Below are 22,326 nucleotides of genomic sequence, written 5' to 3' on the forward strand. Positions count from 1 at the left end.
AGCCAGAGTGATAGATTTGTTCTATAAACTTTTGACTGCTTTCTGTATTAACTATATAACATAATACTTGTCTAGTTGAGTAGTATTTTTTTTAATAAACGAATTGATTGATGTTTATTTTGAGTTTAGCTTAAGTTATTTTTTTTTAATACTTTAATATCTCCATTTAAGTTGCTTAATGTGCTTAAAAAACACGTCAACTTCTACTCAAGTCACTTAATTACTCTTAATAAATAGAGTACTTTAAAGTACTCTAAAGTACTCAAATCTGGGTTTCTAATACTTTATACATCTCTAATCTGTATGTAGTTTAACGTTACTTTAGAATCGTTTAGCACACATTAGCATCAATGCTAGCGTATTTGTTGTGCAAAAACCGTTTGCTGTAGAAAACTGGAAATACACAGGCACGTTTTCTTTATCGTTTCAGTGAAACACTTTATTATAATATGTAAAACTAAATTAATATCCTGTTTATGTAGTTTGAAACTATTTTTAATTTAAGTTTTAGCCCTTTAGCCCCATTCACCACCATTCATTTAGAGCTCGCTCGCGGTCGCCCTCTAGCGGTTCGCAGTGATATTCTGCACGCGAAGTGGGCGATCTCCTCGCGCTACGCTCTCGGGCTCAGCTATCTCTCATAAACGAGTCATTGGTTTTAGTGAAGAATAGTTTGTAGCAGCGCACCACGTGACCAGAGGTGCCCTCTATGTGCGCGCGCCTCGGAACGCAACAGCTGCACAGTGAGGGAGAGATTCGCAAACACTGAGAGAGAGAGAGCGCAGCTTTTCTCTTTTTTGGGCCAGCTCTGCTAACAATTGGCTAGCGCAGCCGCTAACCCAGAACACGACTTGATTTCCGAAGAACTTACGCGTGTGTTTAACTCGCTGTGTGATATGGCTCTGTGTCTGCTCTAATAGAGCGAGTGAATACCTGGCGAATAGTGAACATTATCGGTGGGTATTGGTGAGTTCCCTATTCTTTGCGTAGCTAACGTAGTTTAACTAACCTAAGCTGAGTAGCTTTTTTTGAGCTAGAACTATGGCTATATATATGTATATATGCATTTATAGGGTTAAATAATCGAACTAACTAACTGTAGCCAGTTAGTTTCCATACATTGTCCTGCTGGACTGATGTTAGCTGTAATATCTACAAATAAAGGACAATACACAACTGGCTTAGTCACTCCATCGTTAACATAGGTGAGCTACTTTAACTACATGTTGGTAAAAGAGTGTGTGTGTATAGGAAGTGAAAGGGATAGGAAACTCTAGATAGACAGAGAGAGAGAGAAAGAAAGAAAGAAAGAAAGAAAGAAAGAAAGAAAGAAAGAGAGATAGATAGATAGATAGATTTCTATATACCTATACAATAAGTTAAATAGTTATCTAACTAACAAACTAAGCAGGTTAAGTTAAAGAAACCGAACGTTATAGCATATATATATATATATATATATATATATATATAACATATAACTATAAAGTAGTTAAATAAATAGGAGCTTGTGCTTTTTCCACTTAGGTTAAATTAACCTCTGCTGGTCTTCATTTTCACCAGCTCATTTAAATCAGCCCTTACACCCTTACACAAATGCTACATGTGTATAGGTCAATGCTTTGTGATCATTTAAGATGAAGATGAATTTGAGATGGCTCAGATAACAGCTATTTAATACAACATAGGTTAACTATACTATTATGTAAAAGTAGCTTTTTACGTTAGTTATTTAGTTAACTAGCTAGCTGTCATCATTTCCTAATAAGTAAGTAAGTAAATAAATAAATAAATGAAGGAAGAAAGGAAGTGCTTTCTGTGCTACAGCCAGCCTAACTAACTGTACAAATATGAACACTATTCTATTCTAGCTACCTTCTACCTTCTATTCTTTAACTTTATAAACTATAGTTAGAGCAGGGCAGCAATTATAGCTAGTAGCCAGGTGAGCTTACCTAGCAACAATAGATATGTTTGGTAACTAGATTAATATAACTCACATATATATATATATATATATATATATATATATATATATATATATATATATATATATATATATATATATATATTAGGTATTTTATTGTTTAATGTTGTTAGTTAGCTTGCAGGTAGTACTTTCAGTAGTATTGCCTAGCTAAAAAAAACTTTATATTCTGTTTAACATTCTAGTTATACCAGTTTAGCTAGCTATTAAGCAAAAAAAAAAACGTTAGCTAACTAGCTAGCTATCATAGTTTGTTTGGCAACCCAGTTAGACTAACTTAAGGTGGAATTGAGAAGCTAACTAGCTGGATAACTCAGACTCCCTAATAAAGGAAGGAAGGAATTGCTTTCTGCAATATTGCCTAAATACTATTCTAAATAATGTTGGCTAACTGAAAAAAAACTTTTATATTCTGTATAACCTTTTAGCTATACATTTTTATAGCTTTAGTTAACTAACGTTACCATAGGCAGTTTGATACAGCAGTAAATCTTATCTTAAGGTGGTATTGAGATAAGCTAACTAGCAAACTAGCTGGATAACTCAGATTTTCTAATAAATAAATAAAGGAAGGTAGGAATTGCTTTCTGTAGTATTGCCTAAGTAATGTAACTAACTGAATAATAACTTGTATATACTGTGTAACCTTTTAGCTATACCTTTTTATAGCTTTAGCTAACTACCATTGCTTATTTGATAGTATGGTTAGGCTTATCTTAACTTAAGGTGGACTTGAGAAGCTAACTAGCTGCATAACTCAGATTTCCTAATAAAGAAATAAAGGAAGGAAGGAAGGAATTGCTTTATGTAGTATTGCCTAAATACTGTCCTAAATAATGTAGCTAACTAAATCATTTTTATATACTGTATAACCTTTTAGCTATAGCTTTAGCTAACTACCATAGTTTGTTTGATAACCCAGTTAGACTAACTTAAGGTGGAATGGGCATAAGCTAACTAGCTGGATAACTCAGATTTCCTAATAAAGAAATAAAGGAAGCAAGGAATTGCTTTCTGTAGTATTGCCTAAATAATGGCCTTAATAATGTAACTAACTTAATAATAACCTTTTAAATTCTGCATAACCTTTTAGCTAAACATTTGAGCTAAATACGTTTCTATAATTTGTTTGATAACCTAGATAAGCTAACTATCTAAGTTACTATCTAAGTTAACTAGTTAGTACAGATAACGTAAGTTATTAAGAATAATACAGGTTAACTAACCTTTATTTTGGCCATCTCAAATTATTCTTCAGATTAGCTTGCTTGCTATGTAGTTGAGCTAACTTATATATCCTTCAATAAAGGAAATGCTTTGTGTGGAAAAGCCTAACGTTATCCACAGTCACATCCTGTGTCACTGCTATAGCGTTAGCTATTTTCTATAATAATAGCTATAATAATTAGCTGTAAATCAAGATGTGTTTGATAGCTAGATATCTAACTAGAACAGTTGCTTGCTCAATCAGTTGCTCTTGTTTGTTGGAAAGAAGAAGGGGTGAAAAGAATGGTCTGGTTATTGACTGATTTATTTAACATTAGCAGGAGGAGCTGATGGAACTTGTATTTTAGCTAATTTAGCCCATGTAGTGGTTAGATAGCTAGATTATCTGATGTTTATTGTGTTTAAAAAGGTTAAAAGCTGTTTTTAATCGCATGGAGAAGCTTTCTTTAGTGGTGATACAAAAGGTGGTTCGGGCTTGACTTGCTGATCAGGTTGAAACGATCACGTGTCAGGAAATTATGGCCACTTACTAAAGTGCATGCTTCCAGATTCGAGTGAGTGAGTGAGGGAGTGAGTAAAGGAGGAGACAGTTTAAATACTGCATTATTAGTGTTTATATGAGTTTGAATGGTTGTAATAATGCTGAGATGGGTATGTTTGGTATGCTTGTATGCTTGTGTGTGTGTGTGTGTGTTTGTGTGTTAAGCTACGTTAGCCTTAACGTTAACAGTTAAACTGTTTACAGCTTTGGGTGTCTCCCATCTTCCTTTATGCACAAAAGTCTTTTAAGAATGCATTTTATTATTAGTTTATTTTATTTTGTACATCATGAGCAGTGAAAAGATAATTTTCAAAGCATTAAATACAAATAGCTTATTGTTTAACAAAGGATACTGTTTTAATGCCAGTGTCTCACTGTCAAATTCAGTTTATATTATTTTATATTGTGACAATGGTGATTTTGGTGTTTACCAATGGTTTTATATGTATGGTTTGCATTAAATTGTGTTTGTATTCCATTCTTATAGCCTGTTCTATTTTCTGTGCAGTGTAGAAAGGGACATTTAAATAATATGTATTAATATTATTATTATTATTTGTGAGGAGCATCTTTCTCCTAAAAGCATTAAGGTGAGTGTAGAATCAAAGCTCAAAACACTCAAAACCTTTAAATGAATTTTTATTCCAACGTCAGAATTTTTAAATGTTTTAAGCTCGTTTATCCATCATAAACCTTTAATGCTGTAGTGCAATCAATAAATAATTGTTTTTCTCTATTTTAAAGAGATGTTTTGGTAGTTTGAGAGGTTGTTTGAATGTTGTTGAGGTGTTTTTATATTTGGGAATAATTATTGGGAATCAAAATAGCTAGGTTAGCTAACTGTGTGATGTTTTCCTGTACAGCTCCATAGGTGTTCAGTAGTTAGCTAACAAAATGCAATTCTTATATCTGTAGTTACTTTAGTAAAGTATTTGTTTGTTTGTTTGTTTGTTTTTAGAATTTTATGTTTATTCGTTTTACATACAAGTTATACGAAGTCAGTTATCACATAGATTTAAAGTAGGAAAAATATGTAGTAGATAAAAATAATACAAATATAAAAATGATTACATTCACCACTTCCTTCTTGATCACTGCTCTGAAATAGTAGTCCATGATTTTTATATGCATTCCATTGGACTGATATTTGAATATACATTTGTGGAAAAAATTAAGAGACCACTTTAGTTTCTGAATCAGTTTCTCTGATTTTGCTATTGATAGGTATATGTTTGAACAAAATGAACTTTGTTGTTTTATTCTATAAACTAAGAACAACATTTCTCCCAAATTTAAAAAAAAAACATATATTGTTATAAATGGCTGAAATAACACAAAAGATGCAGAGCTTTCAGACCTCAGATAATGCAAAGAAAACAAGTTCATATTCATAAAGTTTTAAAAAATGTAGAGAAATCAATATTTGGTGGAATAACCCTAGTTGGTTTTTAATCACAGTTTTCCTGCATCATGGCATCATGTTCTCCTCCACTAGTCTTACACACTGCTTTTGGATAACCTTATGCCTTTACTCCTGGTCCAAAAATTCAAGCAGTTCAGCTTGGTTTGATGGCTTGTGATCATCCGTCTTCCTGATCCAACTCATCATTTTTAGTTATTTTGCATTATTATGTTATATAGTTAGTATAGTAGTTGTATAGTTAACCTAGCTGGCTTGCTTGACTGTGGTGGTGTAGTATTGTTTTGAAAGGGTGGAGTCTCATTTGATCATTTAGATAAAATGATTAGTTAAAATGGCTTTTATTTTTTACATGGCGAGCAGGAAGAACACTGTTCTGACACAGATTTAGGAGGTGTTTGTGTATAAAAAAAAAGCAGAAATGGATTAAATAACCAGTATAGGCTAGTTATTAGTATTGGCATGGCAGTGCTATAGATAGATAGCTAACTATATAAGCTTTAAGTCACTTTAAGTCACTAGCCAGGCTTTGGGTGTTCTGTAATCTGCTCTGATGTTATTCCTCTTTATTGAGGAACCAGTAAAATAAGGTAGTTAGTTAGTTAAGCTTTGGATGAACTTGGGTGGCTGGGTGATTTGCGTTAGCTAGCTGTTAGCTAACACTATCTGGAGTTAGCAGCATGCCTGCCTGCCTGCCTGTCTGTCTTTTGTATTTGAGCCGCATGCTAAAGCCCTAACAAAAGAACGAGTGAGACAAGCAACAGCTGGTCCTTCAGCCTCTCAGGCTCTCCAGCGATCGTGTCAGAAGCTGGAAAGATCACAGCGAGCTGCTCTCATATAAATCTGCATGTGGACTTCACTTCTAGCGGTGGATATTTCTCCTTTCTGTGCTTAAACTACTGTAAAATAAGAGAGATTCAGGCACAGAGGGGACGGTGACGTGGATAGCAGCACTTTTAGGTCTGTTGGCTAATCTCTGGTGGTGGGTTGAAGAACAGCAGGCTGAGAGGAATGAATGAAAAATGATGAGTGTCTATTAGAAACTATATATTTTTAAGCTGTTTATTTATTTATTAGTATAGATCAGTGTATCATTATAAGTATAACGTTTATATACACGTTTCGATATGATGATAATTTCTGGGGAAACTGGAAAAAAGTCTCCCTCAAGTAAACTAGTAAACTGATGATTATAATCTTACTTTTTTTTTTTTTAAGTAAGATTATAATATATATATATATTAATATATATTTGTTATTTAATAAAAAATACTTTTGCATTTTGTATCTGATGATATAATCCAGATTCGTTTTAGAATAAAAATGGAACAATGAAAAAAGTATATTTTTCCTAAAATTCTAATTGTGATGTGCAAGAATAATAATAATAATAATATTAATAAATCCCATAAAAAATGTTTTTAGTTCTTCATTTCTTTGGCTTTCCTAAACAGATTTTCAGGAAAAAACTGAAAAAAACTCTCCCTCAAATAAACTAGTAAGCTGATGATTATAATCTTAAAAAAAAAAAAAAAAGTGTATATATATTTTAATATATTTTTATTTAATAAAAAACACGTGCATTTTGTATCTGATGATATAATCCAAATTTGTTTTAGAATAAAAATGGAACAATAAAAAAAAGTCCAATTTTCCTGAAATTAAAAAAAGAAAAAACATAAGTATTTTTAGTTTTTCACTTCTTTGCCTTTTCTAAACAGAATTTCAGGAAAAACTTAAGTTTCTAATGATTATTTTTTGCATCATGTATCAAAAAATCTGATGATGATTATAACACAACTTACTTTTGTAAAAAAACAAACAAACAAACAAACAAAAAACAATACAGACAAATCTAGTTTTTTTTTTCTGAAATGTGTGGTGCATGAATAACAACAATAATGCTAATAATGCAAAAATAAAAACTAAATAGACAGTTTAAACAAAAACAAATCATAAACCAGTTCAATTAAACTTAATAAATAAATAAAAAATAAATGAATCAATATTTTTTTTGAAACAAGACTCTTCATTACTAGCCTTTTCATTAATTAGGCTGATACTGATTCTATAAACTCAAAACTCTGAGGGCCATCATTAGTTTAAAACTTTTTTTTCAACTTATTTACAAGTGTTATGCTTTTATTCACACAAAAAACAATGAAGTAATGACTTCATCATATCTCATAGTTTATACTGGAATGATCACTCCCAAAAATGTACACTGTTGCACTGATGCTGAACCATTTGCTTTGCTTGCACTGGGGAGCTACTGTATGTTTAACAGGTTAAATCAAGTTTTAAACAAAGTGAATCATGTATCCTGATTGTTGTGCTGGCTTCATTCTTTTTTTTTTTATGATATGTTATGTTTTTATTCACACACAAACTAAAAGTAATGACAGCGAGAGTAATAAAGTGAGATATTTCACTTTAGAGTGAAGTGGCAGCACTCCACAGTAAAGTACAGAATAACATTACTGAGAATAACATTAAAGTAGCTGACTAGCTGTTAGGCTAGGCTCCGCTCTGCTCTGCTTTAACAACAGCAGCGTGATTAGCATGTCTGTGGGGTGTATTGTTGTTGTATTTTTTTTTTCCTGCTCATCTCATTCCTCCTCTATGACAGAAAAACAAGCTTCCACTTCGTTCCTCTTCACAGTGGTGATTCAACAGATAACTAGCTTCTTGAAACTTCCTTATTCTGCCGTTTCCATCAGCTGCACCATGTTTTTTTGGTCTGTTTGTCTGTTGAACTGTGGAGGTCTGAAAGAACAGTTGTGAAAGTGCTAAAGAATTTCGACCTTGACACAAGTTAGTCTATTAAAATAGCGTCAGGGCTGTGTGCTGTTGTGGGATTGAATCTGTAGAGTCTGTTTTGGTTGTTTTGGAAGATTTACAGATGAAATGCAGTTCAAAAATGTGAGAAAAATACATGATTTTTTGGTTTAAGGATGATTTTCTTTGCTGTAAAGCCTAAATTTAGCATATAGGGGATTTTTATTATGTTTAATTTTCATGCTCTTTCATTTTTATTTAATGTAAATTACAGATGTGAAAGTATGCATAACCTGCCTACCTTTAGGCTTCTAATGGCTATAGTTTTGTTTGACTGTGTCACTGTATGGAATATTATATCCATATTCTCATTACACACAGTATTATTGTACAGTATTATTGCAAAACTCCATATTGTGATAATAGTGATTTATGAACGCAGTCGGTTTGGTTAGATTTGCTTTGTTTCTGTTTGATGTGAAACTGTTATGAATTTGTTTTGTTGCAGTAGTTTAGCCAAGCATGTTATCCTACAAAAAAAGAAGGAAAAGTGTGTTAGCGAAAAATAATACTCAGTTAGGATGCTCCAAATGTAATATTAACATTTATTTATTAGTTTAAGCGAGCACAAAAAATCTTTTCAGACTGATCCAGACTGGTATCGATTAAAAATGATAAATTATGCCTCAAAAAAGTTCATGGAATGTTTTTTTTATATGCAAAACCCTTGTCTACATGTTCAGTGCAGTAGTTTTTAGCTGTGGCATCAGTTTTCCTGCTGTATGTGCGGCTGCAGCTGAGTTTACCCTTCGAAAGTTGTAATGCAAGTTTGGCACCTTTTGCAAGCCTGTCGGGATAATTAATTTACATATTTTTACCTGAACAGTATGTTATCCCAAAAAGAATTGCAATATTGTCAGTTTAAGTCCATTTTATGCAACTGTTATAGCAAAAATATAATGCATTTATACCCTTTTGAAGATCAGTTAACTTTAAAAAAAAAAAAAAAAAAAATGAAAAATCAATAGTAGACATCCTAAATAGATACTAATTTTTAAACAGTCTATATACTGGTTCATTCACTTTAATGGGCTTTTCTTGCTAAGAAAATTAAAATGGAAGATATTAAAGGCAGCGAAAATAAGTTTTTATTTAACGTTTTTAAACATTCTGGTAGCGTTACTGCAACTTCATTGTGTCAGTGTTTTAATTTTTTTTTTTTTTTAACTTTGGGAATGTTACTTTTAACATTTTCATAATGTTCATATTAAACGTTCGAATCACTTTGTGATGCAGACCATTATTACGCAAAATGTTTTCAAGGCATTCCTGAAACATTATTTTTATAACGTTACAGGCTAACTGGAGCCTTAATACGTTAAGAAACATTCTCAACTTTTGATTTCCAGCATTTGGGGTTTTTCAGTAATTAAATATGAACTTAAATAATGTGTTGCGTTATTTTGTCTTGCCCCCTTTTTTTATAAACATATTTAAATCTTATATTGTATCTACACTTTTTGGTTAGTTTTTTGTTAAAAGCTTGTCAGTAGTATTGTTTATTATCTGTAGTTCAGACTTGTGAGTGTATTATGTTCTTTGGAAGAGGCCACACCTGACATTCTCTCTCCTCTCTCTCTCTCTCTCTCTCTCTCTCTCTCTTTCTTTCTTTCTTTCTATCTCTCTCTCTCTCTCATTTCATTTCAGGTTCTGCCTGTCAGGACGTAATTCCGTTGTGTGAATCACGAGATATCTGAAGAGATTTCGAGTGTGCACGCCTACCAGCGGCAAGCCTGAACTGCTTTGTGTGCAGCTCGTCATGTTTTATTGTAGGGGTACGGTGAAGCTCTTTGAGGACCCGTTTTTTTGGAATTTCCTTTGAAAACCGCCTGTGTTTCCCCTGAAGAGTCGAGACGATTAGAAAACTCTTTGTTGATTTTTTTTTTTGTTGTCTTTCAACTACTTTTAGATGAGAGTGACTCATCTAAATAGATCCTATAGTTTCCTGCCCTTTTTATTAAGCTGACGGGGTTTGATAAGGCCTGTCTTTTGTCATGCCAACCCACCCACTCATGCCGTATGTGGAAAGTCCTGATGGGCTAGGCCATGATATCCTGAACCACAGTAGTGCTACTATGCCTGGTTCTAGCTCGAGTATGACCCCCCACATCAGTTTAGCCGAGAAGACGGATGCTCAGATGGCGCAGATGGCGCAGACGGCAGGCAGCTTGCCACTGGACTGCATGTTCTGCGACCAGACCTTTCAGAATGAGGAAGAGCTTCGACCACACCTCTTTGCACAGCACCAGACAACGCTGCACGCCCCAGCTGTGCTCAGGGTAGAGGCTGAGTTCTTAACCCCAGGAGAAAGAGCCTGCTCCAAGTCCTGCCTGCCCACAGAGCCTGAGGAACAACTGGACTGCGTAGTGTGTGGTCAGGCCACTGAAAGTGCAGCTGAGCTGGAGGCTCACATGAGGAAGCACAAGGATTCCTTCATTTACAGCTGTAACATGTGTGGGCGACGCTTTAAAGAGCCCTGGTTCTTGAAGAATCACATGAGAACACATGGAAAATCAGGGGGTAGAAGTAAGAACCAGGACACGGAAGCACCGGTCACCATCAACGACGTCATCCAAGAACAACCGCAGTCAAATGCAGTCACCGCGTACAAAATGTGCATGGTGTGTGGATTTTTCTTCCTCAACAAAGAGGTGCTAGCCGAGCACAGTAAAGTGCACAGTCGAGAAGCAGAGCTGAGTGAGGAGAACGTCTCTGCAGAAAGCGAGCCTGCTGTGGAGTCCCACGACAGTGAGTCCCACGACAGTGAGTCCCACGCCTCCAAAGACGGCTTCCTGCAGTACCTCCAGCTGCGTCCCGCGTCCAGTCAAGAAAGCGCTGTGCAAAACCAAAGCCAATCAGGACGCTGGATCTCGCATCTCGACCCTTTCAACACCTACCAGGCCTGGCAGCTGGCCACTAAAGGCAAGATAGCTGTGGGCCCCAATCTGAACAAGGAGCTCAACATAGACTCCAACTCCGACAACGACGATTTCGGTTCCGACAAAGAAGAGCTCGGCTCTATCTGGGACTCCAGCAACGGAGACAAGCCGGTAAGGAGGGGCCTTAGAAACGAGCTGAAGCCCAAATTCAATGGCCGGGAGACGCCCTCGCCGTTGCCGGATCAGAAGAGTCTGATACGTAATAGTGGTCATAATAATATTAATAATAACAAGCCCACAGACTGTGAGGAGTGTGGAAAGACTTTCAGAACCTACCATCAGCTGGTGCTTCACTCCAGAGTTCATAAGAAAGAAAGGGGAGGAGCGGAGAGCCCCACGACTCCTGTGGAAGGGAGGGCTCAGAGCGTGGGCTCGTCTGGCAGTCCGTCTCTGGACCGAGTGGAGGACGGCTCTGAGGACGGATTTGAAGAAGGAGTAGCTGGCGAATCTTTTCATTCAGGTAGTGTCTCATGTTTCTGTATATATTCGTATATATATATATATTTTTTTTCAGGCTTTTAAATAAATGATTACTAATCACAGAAAAAAGAAAAGCAATAAAAATGTACACTATTTAATTATTCTTGATGCAGTTTTAGTCACTGTAATGTTTCGTGTGAGGCAAACGAAATGACATCATCTCGTATGCACACCATATAAAAACAGCAAAACGTCATTCTAATGCAAAAAAAAAAAATATATATGATTCATTTATCTCAGAAAACAGTTAACATCCAAACTAACACCCTCTAATCATTTTAATTGTTTTATATATTTTTTTCAGTGAATAGAGGAGCATCAAACTTTAATAATTGGTCTTGGGTTGTAAGAGCTATACAAGCATTTACAGCGTTTAAAAGGGAGATTTTAAGTCTGTAAGTCTAAGTCTAATAAGCTTTTTATTTATTAATTCATTTATTTGCTTATAACTCATTTGAATGGTACAGTTTAACAAATAGTAATGATTAGAGATTTAAAAAAGTTAGAGTATTTAGAATAATAATATTATTCTTCTATACAAAGACCTATAGTAGAGAATAGTAGTAGAGGAGGATATCTGATCGAGTTTCCCGTCAGTATATGGTGTGGTAATTCTTTTAAATTGCCTCTCACTTTCTGTTTTAATCTGATTCTGTGTGGCTCCTCAACAAAGCCACATTCTCAGCAACAGCTCCCTCTTCTGGTTATTTAAGAACATTTCAGCATGTTTTTTCTGGATGATTTTTTTTAGAGAGATTTGTGCTTTTGTTTTGCTTGCCCTTAAATAACTTTCTAACTTAAGGGAAGAGGAAGTGGACTAAAAAAAATGTGTTGTTTACTTTTTGCTGACAGATAAAGGTGAAGGTGGCTCGCATAAAATGAAACTGAAAATTCTTGCTCCAAGGAAGTGTTGTTACTGTGGAAAAACCTTTCGTTCCAACTATTACCTCAATATTCATCTCAGGACACATACAGGTATTGAATTAAGTGATTATTTTTTCGCCCTACATTCCCTACAGTCTATTAAAGACTGTTATTGTATGTTTGCACTTAATACAGGGTTTGTACAGTCACGAAAAAATGGAAAATAGCAATTTCCAGGCCTGGATAAGTTTTGGAAAAATAAAAATAACCAGAAAGTTTAGGAAAAGTCATGGAAATTTGGTCCATAAATCTTTTGTACTTCAGTTTATTAGCTCAGAGTTAATTCAGTAATTTAGCCCTACACAATGGAGCTCTCAGGATCTGACACACATTTTATTATTAAAGATTGAGTGTCAGATTAATTTTATCTGATTCATTTTAGACCTTTTTAAAATCAATTTTGATTATAGTTTTTTGTCTTGAAGGCATGAATAACTCATGAAAAAAAATGGAAATGTATTGGTTAAAACGTATATGAACCCTGTAAATAAGATTAATAAACAAGCTACTATTTAATAAGAATGAGTGCTAATTGTCTAACTTTATTTATTTATTTATTTTTTTTTTCAGGTGAAAAGCCTTACAAATGTGATTACTGTGACTATGCTGCAGCTCAGAAAACCTCTCTAAGGTATCACCTGGACAGGCGTCACAAAGACAGGCCTTTTACTGAAATCCCCAACATCCCTACCAAGGGCCGAGAGTCTCCTAGAAACACTGATGACAAGCAAGCTTCTAAACCACCTAAACAGTGGCCTGCTCCAAGCCCCGCCTCTGCCGTCGTCAAACAGGAAGTAGGGCCCGGCCAGCCAGGCGTCATCACTACTGCCAGCTCTGTCATCCGTGTCAAAGAGGAGTGTGGGAATATGTCCACTACAGCTCTTTATACGCCTTCTCCTGGGGAGGCGCGTGTGAAATGCCTTCTGCCGAACAGCTTTAAGACTGAGAGTAAAGAGTCTGCAGATGCTGCACCGTTAAACCTTTCCTTTAAAGTGTCTTTATCCATCTCTGCTACCTCAGTGCCCAGGAACCTGCTCCCGACCAACTCCTGTAAGTCCTGCCCGTACGAAACCCTTTACCCTGAGGTTCTGCTCATGCACAAGAAGCTCATCCATAAGGAGAACTTGGACATGAAGAAGAATGGCTACAGGCCTCCCCTCAAGCTGAAACGGTACACTGGATGCCCTCCGGCTCTTGAGGGCAAAGATGTCAGTCCTTTACCTCACATCAACAGGAGACACCCTCGCCGGACCAAATCACCACCACCACCACCCCAAGCTGGAAGATCCGTGGAGAAAGTCCAGCCACAGAAACCTCCTCAGATATTGAAGGTGTCGCCTGCTAAAGAGCCAAGACGAGACCACCACCTGCAGGGAACCCAAAGAATCAAGCTTCCCGAAGGATCCATTGCATCCATTCCGCCCAGGTTCCCGGATGTGGCGGTGGATCCCGGCAGAAAGTTAAACTCCCCCGCGGTCGTGGACAGAGGGACGTCCAATCAGAAGCCTGCGCTTTCTTCTAGAACAAGTGTGATCTGGCCGTCGGATGTGGCCAGGCTGTGTCTCTCAGACCGCTTCAGGAGCTTGACGCAAATGGATTATGGCGAGCCCTCCAGCAAGAGGCTAAAGCCCGCGGAGCCTCTCCAGGGCGCTGGAAGGATTGGGGATGAGTTCAGTCGACTCGTGCCCTCAGGCAGGAATGTGAAAAGCGTACTGCAAGGGAATCTACCCTTTGCTCCTGTCAGGGTGGCTCCGTCAGTGCCGAGCGGCAGCGGCAGCAGCGTCGAGGCAGACTGGAACGTCATCAACCTCCTGCGCTCCTACACTCCCAGCGACCTGGCCCCGCTCTACCAGCCTGTTGTGGCAGGCTCGGCTCACACTCCTGGGAATTCACCCAGCGTCGGTAAGTGCAACCATGAGGCAATGAGGCAACAGTTATACTGTCCTGAGAGTGACTTGTTAGACTAGTTGTCACTTGCATAGAAATGAAAGAGGAATACTTCTCTACTTCTCTGTTACCAGAGAAAAAAAGCTAATGTTAAGGTGCTTCCTCAACATCTTTGACTTGAAGTGACCAGGGTTTGTCCTCTTTTTCTTATGATAAACAGACTCTAGATAGTATTTATTTATTTTTTTTACGTTTTCACTAGAGCTGGGAATGGCAGGGTATCCCACGATATTACGATATTATATTATCACAATATGTGGCCTACGATAGCAATGATCTCACGATTATTGTGATTCTGTGAGTTTCTCGATAAATCATAAGACAATTCTTTACGATACTTCACAACACCTGTGTTACTGAAGATGATAAAATACTCCTAAATAAGCAGATATTATGGATTTATCACAGCTTTACCCTATTTAATTGATTAGCTCCCCCATGTGGCCATTTAATGTCTTTACACATTTACAATACTCCTGTAACTGGTTAATTCATGGGGATCCAGAACTTTTCTGAAAATTAATGTGTAAAAGGGTTAAAACTCAAGTATTATTATTATTTTTATTTTTATTATTTCTGTAATAATCTGCTCATCAAACATTTTATTTTGCGAATATGGTGATTTAATTGCATAATAATACAACTACATAATACATTCAAATTGAACTCCTACATTTTTAGTTATGAAACTGCTGTTTTTAAACTAAGCTAATATTGTGGCCATACACTTTAGTGTACTCTCTCTTTTTCAATAAGAAAAACAATATCTAAAAGCAAGGTCAGCAAAAAACTTCTTTAGACAAGTCTATATCTTTTAGAATAAGTTGATAAAACTGATTTAGCAGTTCATTTTGTGTGATAAATCCTGGTAAATTGGATGATGTGCATTAGACAATGGAATGGAATGGAATATAAATCACTGTACTGTACATCGGTTTTTAGGAAAGGAAGAAAACCACTGCTAATTAATTTTGTCTGTGTGTCAGTATATTGCAAAAAAAACCAAACTGTGTTCAATATTGTGATACAAAACTTAATATAATGTACATAATGTGGTACACGTTTATTTAAGTTTATATACTGTGTATGCCTTAATTATTTGCCACAACGGATGTGCCTTATCCGGTCAAATACAGTAATATCACAAAAAAAATTTCACGCAATAACACAAAAAATCCATGTCCAGCAGTATATTTTGTATTTGTTTGCTGGAGTATTTTTATTGTTTTTACTTAATTGTTTGTTACTTTTTGTAGTTATTTTAATATTATTATATTAGATTATTATTTCATACAAAATCAAAGTCTGGGTAAGTTACTGGTTACCAAATAGACAAATGTTTATAGTTGTTGTTTTTTCTTCTTCTTATATTTATATTAAATAAAATTAATTAAGTTAAAAAGAATCAATTTTTTGTCATATCGCCCAGAAAATGGTTGTCGCAAAAATACCCTGAAATATCATGTAATCATATCATTTAAGGGCCGTATCGCCCACCTCTATTCCCAGTATCGCCACACATTCCCTTTAATTGCCCCCCTTAACATTCAAGAGTTCGCCTTGTAACTTGTTTTCTATGTAGAACGATGCGTTTGTTTTTCTCAGAAGCGTTTAAACCGAGTCTCAGAGGGAGTTCAGAGGCGTCGGTATTGATCAGCGGCCGGTTACCCTCGATGCGAGCGATGCTATTAATTACTGCTGCTCCCGTCTTTAGAAATAAATTAATAGGGGTGAACTTTTAAAGGGTTACTACTTTTGAGGTAATGGGTGGCGCGACCTCAGCGATGGTTAACTCGGTCATGTCTCTCTTATTAAATCTGGAGGGTGGCTGCGGTGTGGCCCTGTGTCATTAATGAACGCCCGTATATATGTGCTCGTCTCCCCAGGGAGCAGGCCCTTGGTCTTACCTCATTACTCAGCTAGCATCAGTCAGAGGAGAAGTCACCAGAGCTCGCTGCCTAACAGCCGGCCGGCTCCTCCCGACGCCAGCTCTTAGAACTTGGCACTGGTAAATTTTACACTAATATTACTACTTCTACAGGGCCGTCTCAAACAATTTGAATATCTTTGAAAAGTTACTTTATTTCAGTCATTCAGTTCAAAATGTGAAACTTATATATTATATAGATGTATTAAACACACAGAGTGATCTATTGTAAGCGTTTGTTTCTTTTATTGTTGATGATTATGGCTTTCAGCCAATAAAAAACAAAAAAATCAGTGTCTCAGAAAATCTCAATATTATATAAGACCAATTGGTACTTTTGGCTGTGTGGGCAGTGTGCCAAATCCTGCTGGAAAATGAAATCCGCATCTCAAAAAAAGTTGTTTTTGCAGGAAAACAGAACTGCACTGACTTTAGACTTGATAATAAAACACAGTTGATCAACACCAGCAGATGATGGACATGTTTCTCCAAACCATCACTGATTGGTGGAAACTTCACACTAGACCTCAAGCAGCTTGGACTGTGTGTCTCTCCACTCTTCCTCCAGAGATTTGGAGAGACATGTCCATCATCTGCTGGTGTTGATCCACTGTGTTTTATTATTAAGTCTAAAGTCAGTGCAGTTCTGTTTTCCCGCAAAAACAACTTTTATGGAGATGTGGATTTCATTTTCCAGCAGGACTTGGCACACTGCCCACACTGCCAAAAGTACCAATTGGACTTAATTATATAATATTCTAATTTTCTGATAAACTGATTTTTGGGTTTCATTGGCTGTAAGCCATAATCATCAACAATAAAATAAATAAATGCCTAAAATCTGTGTGTGTAATACATCTATATAATATATGAGAAATAAAGTAACTTTTCAAAGATATTCTAATTTTTTGAGATGGCCCTGTACTACTTGCAGATGCAATTATATTTTGATTATAGATTATTGATTATTGTTCTGGTTTTAAAGATTTAAAAGCTGATTTTCTTTGTTTTTTCCTCTTTTTGTTCCTTAGGTTTGAAATATTTGGATAGAATCACTGCACCAGCTCCAACCACGGGAAATACTACTGGAAGAAAGGTTTAATATATTGACGAACGAGACACAAGGACGTGCCCTTGATGCATGTTCACTCCTCCAGACACTACTTAACTACTATAAAAAAACAAAACAAAAAAAAAAACAAACAAAAAAAGAAGAAGAAGAAGAAGGGACAGACACGTTACTGTTACTGGTAGACGTGGAGGGGGAGCCATTCGTCTGTTATCTCGGCCTTGGCCAGGAGAAAGAAGCAGAGCGAGAAGACTGACTTGGGATCAGGCCTTGAACAGTGTTGTCATGTGTTTTTTCATGTGTCATAATGTTCCATTATGTCAACAGCTTACAGACGCGGTACTGCACTTAACACAAAACACACAAAAAAAAACACACGAACTTTAAGATTATGCACTCCACACAGCTTACACCATACAGCCGTTGAATGCATTTGTATCAACTGCTTTCAGGATCGCTTTCAGATGCTTTAGGGAGGAAGGGAGGGAGGGAGGGAGAGAGGGAGGGAAGGAAGGGGGTCAGTGTACTGTTTTCAATTAAAGTTTCTGACCGTTTGAGGCTAAATGCGTAAATTTGACGAAAATTTGATGTAAAACTTGATTAAATTGTATTAATTGTTTTCCCTTTAGTATAAGTTTTCTACTTTTTCATTTTTCATTCCAGACAAACGAACAAAGCACAATACATTTAATATGAAAATTAAATGAAAAAAGCACTGCTAGCAAGCAATTTATCTAAAAAGTAAAAAAGTGCCATTCTAGTCCTATATTTCTAATCATAAACTTAAACAGTGCAATTTTAGTCATAAATTTACCTCAGTCTCAAAGTATCGTTTTCATTTCTGCCTCTAAGTTTCAGAGAATATGAAACAAACAAACAACAAAAAACACATCTTTAATCAATTCTCTAATAATTAATTCTCTCTTTTTTTGTATCTTCTAACATAAGTAGGTTGGATCATCAGATCACAGGAGAAAATAAAAAAAAAGTAAATATATATATTTTTTCATCATCTTCATCAAATCATCCGTTTCTTATTTTACTATAAATTACTATAATTTAGTTTTACACCCAATTTTCCTTTTTTTTTTTTTTTTCCTTTTTTTTTTTTTTTTTTTGTTTAAACGTATCCTCAATCGGTCAGAAACTTGAACTGTTGAACTGTTAAAATGTTGAAACTTGAAATATAAATATATAGCGCTGATCGAGGGGGGGTCTTGCATCGATCTTAATGCCTAACACAATACAAAAGTGCCTGTTGTATACTTGATCGGAATGCTGTTACACACAAAGGTAGCACAGACCAAATAATAAATAAATAAAAAAATAGGGGAACTTGACTCGACTTGTTCGAAACCGATAAAGTATGTTTTTTTTTGTAAAGACATTTCTATTACAATTTACGATTTACAATTTACGGTTTACGCTGTTGAGTGAAAACAAGGGTCTACTCTTCTACTCTTAATGCCATGCAGCTTTCGGAGAGTTTTACGTTATTCCTGTTGGTGCAGAGGAGCGAGAGCTGCTGCTGCAGCTGCTGCTGCTGTGTAGTATTGTCTCGGGACTGAGACGCATGAAGCAATGGTGATGTACTGTGTACTTCTGTACTTTTTTTTCCTTCTTTTTTTTATTTTTAATTTTTTTGTATTTTTTGTTTATTTGATTGATTTGGGCCTCTGTTTGATGCAGGTTTTGCATAGAGCCTCTTTACTGTGACAAAATAAAAACCCGATATGCCATCCTCCTCAGGATGACCTCAGATGGACGTTATATAACTGTGACATAGTCCTTTGTTTTAGTTGTGTGATGATGATGATGATTAAAACAACTCCCTGTAGAAGAGGGCGTTCTTTTTCGGTTTACTGTTACAATATTCACACAATATCTGAATGTTTACTTTGTTGTATTGTTTTTTTTTGTTTGTTTGTTTTTTATTCTCTAATGTTATTATTAGTTGTAGTTAATATTGTTGTTGTTATTGTTATTATTATCCATATTTCTTTTGCAGAATCATGTCAGGATGTGTATTTATTTCCTAGCCGACGTCGTCTCGCTCCGCCTGTGGAGGTTTGTGGATGCTTGTGTGGCAAAAATGATGGGATGAGCTGTAAAAGGGCATCACTAGAGCTGTGGTCTGACTGTGGCTTTATCTACTGACCTGTCTGATGTGGTCTGCTTTTTTCTTTTTCTTTTTTTTATATATATATATTTTTTTCCATAAACTACCTTCTCTCCACCTTTTTTTTTTTTTTTTTAAGGATGTGTGAATTCTCTGCATCTCATTTGTTAACTTATTTGCTTATATATATTTAAGGGGCTCAGTCGTGACTTTTGTCAGAAACTCTTCCTGATATAAACTTGAAAAAGGTTCTTATTGGTTTTTCTTGTGCTGTTCCACTGGAAGACAAGGCAGGAGAGTCGCTTCTTTCCCTTCCCTTATTTTTTTTGTTCAGCCGCTGTTTAAAACTGAGAGAGAGAATTTGTTGTTGTCGATATTTAACATTCTGGACACTTCAGTGGTTCAGAGTAGTCGTAATGATTATGTGCATTGAGTCTGCGTGCATTGAGTGAGTTCTCTCACTGGTAACTCTTCACTTTTTTTGTGTATTTTTTTTTTATTTCAATAGTATAGTTTTTTTTTGTTTTTGCTTAGATAAGTTTGGAAAATGGAGTTTACACCGATGTGTGCTCTGTGTAAATATGTATTTGTTTCGATTTCTTCCTTCCCCATAATAATGTGTTTATTTTTATTTTTCTGCACTTTTCACAAAATGTTCTCCCTTTTTATTATTTTTTTTTCCTTTTTTTTTTTTTTGTGAATTTATTATATTCAGCATTGGATCTCAGGCCCAGTAGGACTTTTACGCGCTGCAGGAAGCAGGGTATGAAACACAAACTGTGCAGAGTATGGAGTCCGTGAGATTTCAGAAAGAAAGAAACTCATTTTTTGGGCCTACAGGGACCAACGCAGCAACAAACCACTCCACCCACGAGAATTTAACAGTGTTCAGACGTGCATTCTGGTCTTCAGATTTCTATTTGGTTCTTGAACTTTTCTAACCATGTTGTCAAACTGAGACCAAGTGTATTTTCAGGCTGTTCAGTTGCGAAATAAAGCAGTTGTGTGTATTGCTGTTTTTTTGGTCCTTTCGTCTCTTTTTTTTTTGTTTATCTCTGGTTTTGATCATGCCACTTTTTTTTTTTCAAGAGAATTATGACATTTTGCTTTAGTACTAGTCACTAGAAAAGCTTGCCTGTAGTTAATTTACAGTGTATTTTAGTTTATTTTATATTAGTTGTTAGTCCTACTACTGTCCGATATACTCGCCTCTGGATGACGAAAGAACCAGTGCTTAGTGCCCGTTAGCGAATAATGCTAATGCTAATGCTGCTCCAGCAGTGCTAGCCGGGGTTAACAGCAGGCTACAGGCCTGCTATTAATACTCGCCTCTGAACTATGAAGGAGGTAGCGCTCACCTCAGTTAGCAGCTAATGCTAATACTGCTCCAGTCTCGCTGTTATATGTTGTTAATTGTTGAAAATATACTTTAAAAAAAGTACACCTAAATGCTTTTCTTCTATAAGGGAAGGCTGATATTAGCCTGCCTTAGATTCCTGTCACTGGTTTGAAAGCATATGTAGAAAAGTGCTGTCGCACGTACAGATAACTCAGACCAGGGTTCATTTTGGTCAAGACCGGTAGTGATTACATGTGTAATCACTACCACTCACTCCACTGTGGGTGGTAATTTAGCTTTCTATGATCTAATTCCAGCTGGTCCCCATGAGACACTGTGGATCTAGGAATGTTAAATGTCTACACAACCTCGGAAATTAAATGTTATGTTGCCTTGCCATGAGCACACTGGTCAGTATTCAACCTGACATGATAATTTTCTTACGCTATTTTGACACAAAACTATAGTATATATATTATATATATATATATATATATATATATATATATATATATATATATATATATATATATATATATATATATATATATATATAAGTGAATAAGAAAAGGTGTGTCCAAACTTTTTAAATTTTACAGTATATTCCAATACTAATTTATTCTCAATTTGTCTACAAAAGGTCTACATCTGTTTGATTATGATTATGCTATTATATTATCATATTAGTGACATAAAATTGTAATAAAATGACAATAATGTTTGTATATGTCATTCATTTGTATATATTTGTATATGTCATCCATCTTTTATCCCATCTTGAGAAAACACTTCATAATCAACTTGCTACCACTGTCCCATGACTTTTGGCATGGTATATATATATATATATATATATATATATTACCAGTCAAAAGTTTGGACATATATTTTCTCATTCAAGGTGTTTTCTTTCTTTCTTTCTTTTTTTTTTTTAACATAATATATTTCATATTTTAGACTATAGAAGACTGTAAACACAAAATGTTTAACAAATATATTTTAGATTCTTCTAAGTAGCACTTTTATCTAGTTCATCAGGTTTAGATCAGGGGATTAATGTGGAGGAAAAAACCTTTTTTTTTTTTTTTTCACTGTTTACTACATGATTCCATACATGTCACTTAACTGTTTTCGTCTTTAATATAAATCTACAATGTAGAAAATAAATCAAATGCACAAATAAAGAATGATGACACTGAATGAGAAGATGTTCAGTGTTCATTAATGTAGGCTGGATTTTTTTTAATTTTTTAATTTTTTAACTTAATTACTTAAAAAGAATCTAAAGATTGTGTGATGGCACAGAGTGTCCACAAGATGTCAGGCTTGGCTTTGGAGAGAGTATGCCCCTGTGTGAGGGTGGAAACTGCTGATTGGCATGGCCTCAGATACACTCGGATGACTGAAAGCAGAGCTTTAGACAGTGGAGCGTTAAAAGGCCTGCGCTGCACGTATTATTAAAGCCGATATTTTATAATAAATCACAACAACAGTTGGAGAAATATTAAACAGTGGGACGGATCTGCAGCAGATCCAGTGTGTCTGTAATGCTTTTTTAATGGACGTGGG

General features: G+C 35.7%; 1 protein-coding gene across 1 annotated transcript; it reads left to right on the top strand.

Moving 5' to 3' along the window:
* The first annotated feature begins 706 nt into the window (after window positions 1-706).
* On the top strand, window positions 707-20,428 carry znf217 (zinc finger protein 217). Its single transcript, XM_022677210.2, has 6 exons — window positions 707-956; window positions 9,661-11,412; window positions 12,285-12,407; window positions 12,927-14,258; window positions 16,190-16,311; window positions 17,262-20,428. The coding sequence occupies exons 2-5, from the start codon at window positions 10,008-10,010 to the stop codon at window positions 16,297-16,299; spliced, it is 2,970 nt and encodes a 989-aa protein (XP_022532931.2). The 5' UTR covers window positions 707-956; window positions 9,661-10,007; the 3' UTR covers window positions 16,300-16,311; window positions 17,262-20,428.
* The last annotated feature ends 1,898 nt before the right edge of the window (window positions 20,429-22,326 follow it).

This window comes from Astyanax mexicanus, chromosome 13 (assembly GCF_023375975.1).
Source record: "Astyanax mexicanus isolate ESR-SI-001 chromosome 13, AstMex3_surface, whole genome shotgun sequence".
NCBI classification, from domain to species: Eukaryota; Metazoa; Chordata; class Actinopteri; order Characiformes; family Acestrorhamphidae; genus Astyanax; species Astyanax mexicanus.

Excerpts from the sequence above, each read along its gene's own strand:
- znf217 (XM_022677210.2), top strand. The coding sequence starts at position 10,008 with ATGCCAACCCACCCACTCATGCCGTATGTGGAAAGTCCTGATGGGCTA. Across the intron at positions 12,408-12,926 it reads TCATCTCAGGACACATACAG|GTGAAAAGCCTTACAAATGT; the intron begins GTATTGAATTAA and ends TTTTTTTTTCAG. Across the intron at positions 14,259-16,189 it reads TGGGAATTCACCCAGCGTCG|GGAGCAGGCCCTTGGTCTTA; the intron begins GTAAGTGCAACC and ends TCGTCTCCCCAG.